Source organism: Phoenix dactylifera, chromosome 16, assembly GCF_009389715.1.
Source record: "Phoenix dactylifera cultivar Barhee BC4 chromosome 16, palm_55x_up_171113_PBpolish2nd_filt_p, whole genome shotgun sequence".
In the NCBI taxonomy this organism is placed as follows: domain Eukaryota; kingdom Viridiplantae; phylum Streptophyta; class Magnoliopsida; order Arecales; family Arecaceae; genus Phoenix; species Phoenix dactylifera.
This window is the reverse complement of record NC_052407.1, coordinates 9702349-9710184: the sequence shown is the minus strand read 5'-3', so window position 1 is coordinate 9710184 and position 7836 is coordinate 9702349. Positions and strand designations below refer to the sequence as shown.

The 7836-nt window shown below is 41.5% G+C and overlaps 1 protein-coding gene across 1 annotated transcript; it reads left to right on the top strand.

Moving 5' to 3' along the window:
* The first annotated feature begins 2652 nt into the window (after nt 1-2652).
* LOC103709824 (pentatricopeptide repeat-containing protein At4g21300) lies at nt 2653-7797 on the top strand. Its single transcript, XM_008795333.4, has 2 exons — nt 2653-5600; nt 6759-7797. Exons 1-2 carry the CDS (start codon nt 3006-3008, stop codon nt 6768-6770), a joined length of 2607 nt encoding a protein of 868 aa, XP_008793555.2. The 5' UTR covers nt 2653-3005; the 3' UTR covers nt 6771-7797.
* Nucleotides 7798-7836: the final 39 nt, after the last annotated feature.

Sequence of the window (7836 nt, the reverse complement as noted above, 5' to 3'; positions counted from 1 at the left end):
GCGCCGTCCATGCCGGAAAAGCCGGCACTGGGGGTGGTCCTGACGCGCTTCTGGATGAGAGGGAACAACTTTTTAGGCCCACGTTCATGGGTCTACGAATCGGACAGCGCATAAGCCGCCACTTGGCAAGATCAAAGCGCAATAACAACGTTCATGATAAAAAAAGGAGTCGTATTAGGTTGATGCCCCATTGCCTCTTGGATCTGCATTGCAATTCGTGTGAATAAAGATCACATCAAAAATTGTGCTCCATTCGCACTATTTGATGGTGAGCGTGGGACTTATTGCTGTAGGGTGCGGACTAATGTCAGAGTGCAGCTCAAACAACCTTTAGATCGGTTAGAAATGAGCTAAGCAGGCTGGTTGAGGTATCAGACGGTCTTCACTAGAGACAACCTGCAAGAAATCCACTTACTGGAGACCCAAGTCAAAATAGAATGGTAATAGTATGTAAGAAAGAGAATCTCAGCAGAGTAGTTTTCTTTGAGCAATGATATCATGTAGTGTGTGTTATCGCGTATCTGAGTCTTCTAGGGTCTCTTTATATAAGGAAGTATGTTTTATCGTTACTTGGGTTGACATAGCGTGCAATGATGACCAAATAACGGCCAGTTGTACGGCTACAATGTGGGAGTTAGTCTGTGTGGGCGATATATAGTGCTGGTCGAACACAGACTGCGGTGCTGCTACGACTGCAAACTGCCAAAATCATCGGTTGTTAGGTCTGCCAATCCTTATTGGCACATATTAATAGGTTCCTTGGCCAGAGGCAAAGTCGTTTATCTTGGCTGGTTGGCTTCTCGACTAGAGCCAAAGTGGTCCGAAATCGGCTTATGCCGAGGTCACAGGGAGGTTGGTCTCGTCTGGGGCCAAATGTCCAATATTTTCCCCATTAGGACCCAACCCTTTCTTTAATTAAAAAACACCCGGCCAGTTCATATTTTGTATTAATTAAGTTTATCAAAGAGATGGTGTTAGATCACTTGAATGTATATTATGGAAGTTAATAATGATAATAGCCAGATACGGGTGCAATTATGAGGACAGCGGGCAGTGAGTTATGATAGCGTGCATGGTTTGAGCAATGATGGTGGAAATAATGGCCTTCATTGGGGCTACATTTTGGTGGGCCAATGTTAATAAAAAGGTAGTATATATTTCTATGGGATCATTGCAATGAGAGGTAGGTGTTATTTGCTTTGTGCAATGGAAACATTTGGTCCAAGTTCGGGGTGTCTCCAATATTCGCCGACCCGCCCCGACCGAGCTTAGGGCGCCCCACTTCAGTAGTACGCCTTGACCGTCGAGCTCGAGGCGCTCCACCAAGCACACCTCAGAACCTGGGGAGCCGAGCTATCCTCGGCACCCATCTAGCCGACCTCGTCAACGCATGATGCGACTACTCAACAGGTCCGACCTTGCCAACAACCGCACCCATGTATGCGCCCACGCCTTCCTACGTGGTCGTACATTGCAACGCCACCGCACCATGCTTTGATTGCTGGCCCCCGACAGTCAAAGGAAAGCACCATGACTACTCCGGCCATATCATGCTACGACTGTCAACACCTTACCGTTTTCGAGAACGGACAGCACCACATGCCACCAGCCAGCCTTAGCTGCGCGCCATTCGACTCAGAGTCACCCCCCTCTCATGATGAGAGCAGATAATGCCTCTGCCCCCTGGGCCTCTCCATTGGGACTATAAATAGCCCGGTCAAGTAACTTCTAAGAGACTTTTTGGCCGGATCAAATTTACCTCACTCTAACTTGATCGTCAGAAGATCCTCATCAGAAACACCGGTGAGGCTTTGTGCAGGTCCATCGTCGCCACCGCCGCACAGAAGGTGGCCCCTGTTTTCTTCCTTCAACCACCGGCAGCTCCCTTGACTCCTTCGGCGTGGTCACCCTTGGGCCAAATTCCAACCACCAACACAACCTACCAGTTGAATTCAATTCTAATCCCTTCACATCTTCACTAGAATCACATCCAACTTAAATTAAAAAATAATATTGGACTTAATTTGTAATAATATTTTAATATGCCAATACGATATTTTATACCTCATTTTTACTTCTATAAAAATAAACACACCCACACACCCTTACGAAATACTAAAAGTGCAAATGAGCCGCAATACTAAAAGTGCAAATGAGCCAAGCAGCTTGCAACTTAAGTCTAAGCTCAATTCGAGTTGATTATCATCGGGCTCGAGTTGAGCACAAACAGTTGAGTTTGAGTTGCAAAGTGCTTGGCTCAAAACTCGCGGGCCAAATCAAATATATATTTAATATTATTTTTTTATAATATATATTATTAATTTAATATTTTAAAATATGATATTATGTTATATTTTATTTTAGCTATATGTTTTAATTATAATCCACGCTTGAACTCAAGTTGATATGCGAGTCAAATCAAATTGATCTCGAATATATTTTTTTTTTTATGATCGGGTCAAATTGGAGCTTGAATATTGGATATCAAAATTTAATTGATGTCGAATTGTGTTTCGAGCTTAAATATTTTTGATCGAGCCAAGCTCGGGCCCCTAGCTAATCGATACGCGGCTCGATTGCACCTCTACAAACACACCCTTGCTGCTTAAGATCCGGTTCGATTAGTGGTCCGGGTTTAAAATTAGGCTGGAGGCCAGACCTTCATCCCCCACCCTCTCTTTCCCTCCTTCCCGCTCCCTTGATCGGCTCCGGCTAAACCCCCTCATCCTCTGGCCGCCGGCACGGTCATAGGATACATCAGACGCGTACCAGTTCTCCGATGCCGACCTCGAGCACCTTTGTTTCCGCCGGGCTCTCGGCGGCGCCCCCGGCCGTTCCCGGTCCGAGTCTCTCCTTTCCTACTTCCTTTGCTCCGCTCGTTAGTTCTAGAACATGCCCTCCTCGAGTTTAAATTACCAGCCTTTGTGTTTGTCCCTCCACTCTCCAACTACAGAATAAGGAGAAACTTGTGAAAATATGTGCTACTATCTTTCTTCACTATAATAATGCAAGGGAGACGACTGATTACTATTTGCAAACGATTTCCTTTGCTTCCCACACTCGTTTCCAAGCTTCATCTCGCAAATTACAAAAACTCATCAGGATTAGCTGTAAATTCTATAAATTTTAATGATATTCCTCAAAAAGAAGAAGTCTTTTCTTTCACCGGAAGAGGAAATGAGGATTTGATGGCTCGGTTTCTCTCGATGCTGAGGGCTTGTCACGACCCTTTGGATCTCCAGAAAGGCCGCCAAGTTCATGCCCAGCTGGTCGTGAATGGCGTCGACGACGATGATTCTTTGGGCACTAGACTTTTGGGGATGTATGTTCTATGCCGCAGTTTTTCAGACGCCAAAGATGTGTTCTTTCGGCTCAAAAAGGTGTCACCTTTGCCTTGGAATTGGATGATCAGGGGATTTACTATGGTTGGTTGGTTTAACCTAGCTTTGTTATTCTATATTAAGATGTGGTTTGTTGGTGCCTTGCCAGATAAATACACATTTCCGTATGTAATTAAGTCTTGTTGTAATTTATCTGCTGTTGGATTGGGTAGGTTAATTCATAAGACAATTTGTTTGATGGGTTTGGAAGCGGATCTCTTTGTAGGTAGTTCATTGATTAAAATGTATGCAGAGGGTAATTTTATTGATGAGGCAAGAGAGGTGTTTGACCGAATGCCGGAAAGAGATTGTGTTCTGTGGAATGTGATGATTGATGGATATGTGAGGAATGGGGATAGAGGGAATGCTGTTAAACTCTTTAATAGCATGCGAAGAACAGAAATTAAACCGAATTCTGTGGCATTTGCTGGCGTGTTGTCCATTTGTGCCGCAGAGGCAATGTTGAAATATGGTATTCAGCTTCACGGGCTCACGATCAGATGTGGGTTAGATTTGGAGGCATCGGTGGCGAATACGCTGCTAGCCATGTACTCAAAATGCCGCTGCTTTACTGATATGAAGAAATTGTTTGATTTGATGCCACAAGCTGATTTGGTGGCTTGGAATGGGATGATCTCTGGGTATGTCCAGCATGGACTGAGGAATGAAGCCTTAGATTTGTTCTACCAGATGCAAGCAGCTGGCATCAAACCAGATTCCATTACACTGGCAAGTTTTCTTCCTGCCTTTTCTGACTTGACTAGCTTGAAGCAAGGTAAGGATATACATGCTTATATAATAAGGAATAGTGTGTGCATGGATGCGTTCTTGAAGAGTGCGCTTATTGATATCTACTTTAAATGCAAAGATGTTAGGATGGCACAAAAGGTTTTTGATGCTACTGGAGCAATGGATGTGGTTATTTGTAGTGCGATGATATCTGGCTATGTGCTCAATGGAATGAACCGTGATGCACTGGGAATGTTCCGTTGGTTGTTAGAAGCACAGCTAAAGCCCAATGCTATCACAGTCTCTAGTGTCTTGCCAGCATGTTCGTGTTTGTTTGCTTTAAAATTGGGGAAGGAGTTACATGGCTATATTCTTAAAAATGCATTTGAGGGAAAATGCTATGTTGGAAGTGCACTGATGGACATGTATGCCAAATGTGGCAGACTTGATCTTGGCCATCAAATCTTCACAAAGTTGTCTGAGAGGGACACCATAGCATGGAACTCAATGATCACAAGCTTTAACCAGAATGGGCAACCAAAAGAAGCTATCAGTCTTTTCCGCCAGATGGGGTCGGAAGAATTGAGATATGACTGTGTCACTATATCCTCTGCCCTATCAGCATGTGCAAGTTTACCAGCACTACATTATGGGAAGGAGATCCATGGTTTCATGGCAAGAGGGTCTTTAAGAGACGACTTATATGCTGTTAGCGCTCTAATAGACATGTATTCCAAATGCGGGAATTTGGACATAGCTCGTTGTGTCTTTGATTCAATGCAAGAAAAGAATGAGGTATCATGGAACAGTATAATCGCAGCTTATGGGACACATGGTCTTGTTAAGGATGCAGTAAGCCTATTCCAACAGATGCAGAATGCAGGATTTCAGCCAGATCATATAACATTTCTTGCTTTAATATCTGCTTGTGGCCATGCTGGTCAAATTGAAGAAGGGTTTCGATTTTTTCATTGTATGACAGAGGAATATGGAATTGCTGCTCGGATGGAGCATTATGCTTGCATGGTTGATCTATACGGCCGTGCTGGGAAGTTGGATAAAGCTTTGAACTTTATAACGAGCATGCCATTTAAACCAGATGCTGGTATTTGGGGTGTTCTGCTTGGAGCTTGCCGTGTGCATGGCAACATTGCACTTGCTGATCTTGCTTCAAAACAGCTCTTTGAGTTGGATCCCTGTAACTCTGGATACTATGTGCTAATGTCAAACATCCATGCGGTGGCTGGTCGGTGGGATGGAGTATCAAAAGTGCGAAGCTTGATGAAGGAGAGAAAGGTACAGAAAGTGCCTGGATGTAGTTGGATTGAGATCAACAACATCAATCATATATTTGTTGCAGCAGACCAAAGTCACCCAGATTCTTCACAAATTTACTTGTTATTGAAGTGCATCATTTTAGAGCTAATAGAGGAAGGCTATGTTCCCCAACCAGACTTTGTTTATCCACTAAACATGAACTCCAACAAGCAGGTAGGTTTGCAGCATATCAAAAATAGGAATCCTGTCTTCAAGATCAAGTATTCCACTCAATCAAACAATTTACATTTTGTTATTTCTTCTGGTAGTAGGTTGTTATATGACTTTGTATGGCTTCCTCATGCATAAGTGCCGTTCTTATCCTTTGTGCCTTGTTAAACATATTGAAGACAATATCCAATAGGTCTTTGTAATTTAAACCATTACTAGGACAAAATGAAGAAGATGCATGCTAAGGAAAATTCCATTTTGTGATCTTGCTATATGTAGTATACTTTTAGTCATTGTTGACCACAACAACTCATCCTAATGGAATAGGTTATTAATGGGTGTGACCAGGTTCAAGTTTGGCGTGATCCGAACCCCTTTAGAATCAACTACCGGTTTAGAATTTGAACTGTATCAATTTACTTTATAGTTTGCTTTGCTCAAGCAGATTATAAGATAGATGAGTGGCTTAGAATTATTGATGGATTAGAATTTGAATAGATCCTTTTTGTTAGCTCTTTATCTATAGTCTACCTTCAATGTTTGTCAACAAGAACAAAAGTCCTAATTGAATGGGTTCCAAGTGCATGGGACCAGGTTCAAGTCTAGCATAACATATACCCCATTAGAATCAATTTTCAGCTTATGATTTGCTTGAGTGCTTGGAATTGATTGCTGGCATGGAATGCAAGCTCCTAATCTGTGATTTACCCTCAATACTCGTGAAGTACAAGAAATAATCCTAATTGTATGGGTCTGGGATGGGTGGGACCAAGGTTGAGTCTAGCATATCTTGTACTGAATTATAATTGATTGCTGGGTCAGAAAATCTATTTACTTTATGTTTTCTTGGTTCAAGTTTGAATTTGTCGTATGCAATATTTTAAACTGTTATAGTCAGGTCTAAATAGAACCAGTCAGGCCTATGCATCTGATGTCCAGATTTTCCAAATAGTCTGTTAAGTTGGTTGGAATGCAAGGTCTAGATGAATTTATTTTGTGTACTCTAACCCTTCGTATCTGCTAATTACAGAAGAATGACATTTCTTGCTGTTGATACTGCATTTATATGGGGCCTATCAATCCAGTGTAGCCTTTTTTCCACTACCCTCAATATTTAACATACTTATACTAATGTAACTTTTGTTCATGCGATACTGACAGGTTGATTCCTGATGGCTCCTGAGAGGAACATGATATACCTTCATCTGAAGATTTGAAGATACCGCCATATTCTAATTTGAGCTAGAGTAGGTGGAGCTAAATTGGTAAGCTTCTACTACAACCTCCAGCAATGGAGTTTAATAGCGATTATTCATACATTCTTTAAAAATTTTTAAGGTGTCAGAGTGTAACAATATTATGAGTAACAAATGTATGCCAAATATCTTCCCATATTTTTTGTAAATTATCAGTAACAATAAATTTCCAACTGGAGCCTTTTTCCCGGTGAGTTGGCATATTTTTGAATTTAACCTCCATTTATCTGGCACATCTTGAGATTGTGGATTGAGGATAAGGTGACTTTATCAGTAATTTATGCAAATTCAAAGGTCTGACACCTTATATTGTTAAGCACCTCAGCAGCCATGTCTAAAGGGGAAATGCAAATGCCACAAAGGACTTAAGGTAGTTTTCAGTATGAGATCTGACAATGAACATGGGCAGAAATAAATAATTTCTGGAATAGGTCTCTAGAGGTATGGGCACATAGTAAATGAACTATGAATGCATACAGATTGTCAGATAGGTCTCAGTGCATGAAAATATTTATACGTAAGATACATGGACTACTCTATTTGTGGTAGCATGGTTGTGGTTGCATGATCCTGCATCCCACATGTTTGCTGCCCACTCGTACAGAAAGGTTGCTGTCTATATGCTTGCCCAATTGTTCATATGAGCTAGTTCTTCTGCACATGTTTGTGATCATTCAACGATGTGAAACTGTGTGCTTCAATTGGATAGCCAAGTGGTTTGATGAATTGAGTAATTACATCTTTTGTGGCAAACCTTACTTTCCCCTATTTCTTGCACTATTTGCACCACTCATCTAGTTCAATTCATGTTGGAGTTCATTTCATGGAGTCACGGTTTCCTGGCTTGTTATCATATTGTTTTTGACATATTTGAATCCTCACCAATTTGATGTAATTTACTAACAGCATAAATTTAATATAAAATTTTCTAATGGTTTACTTAATTATCAATGGATGAATTTCTGGTCTTTTTAACTTGAAAT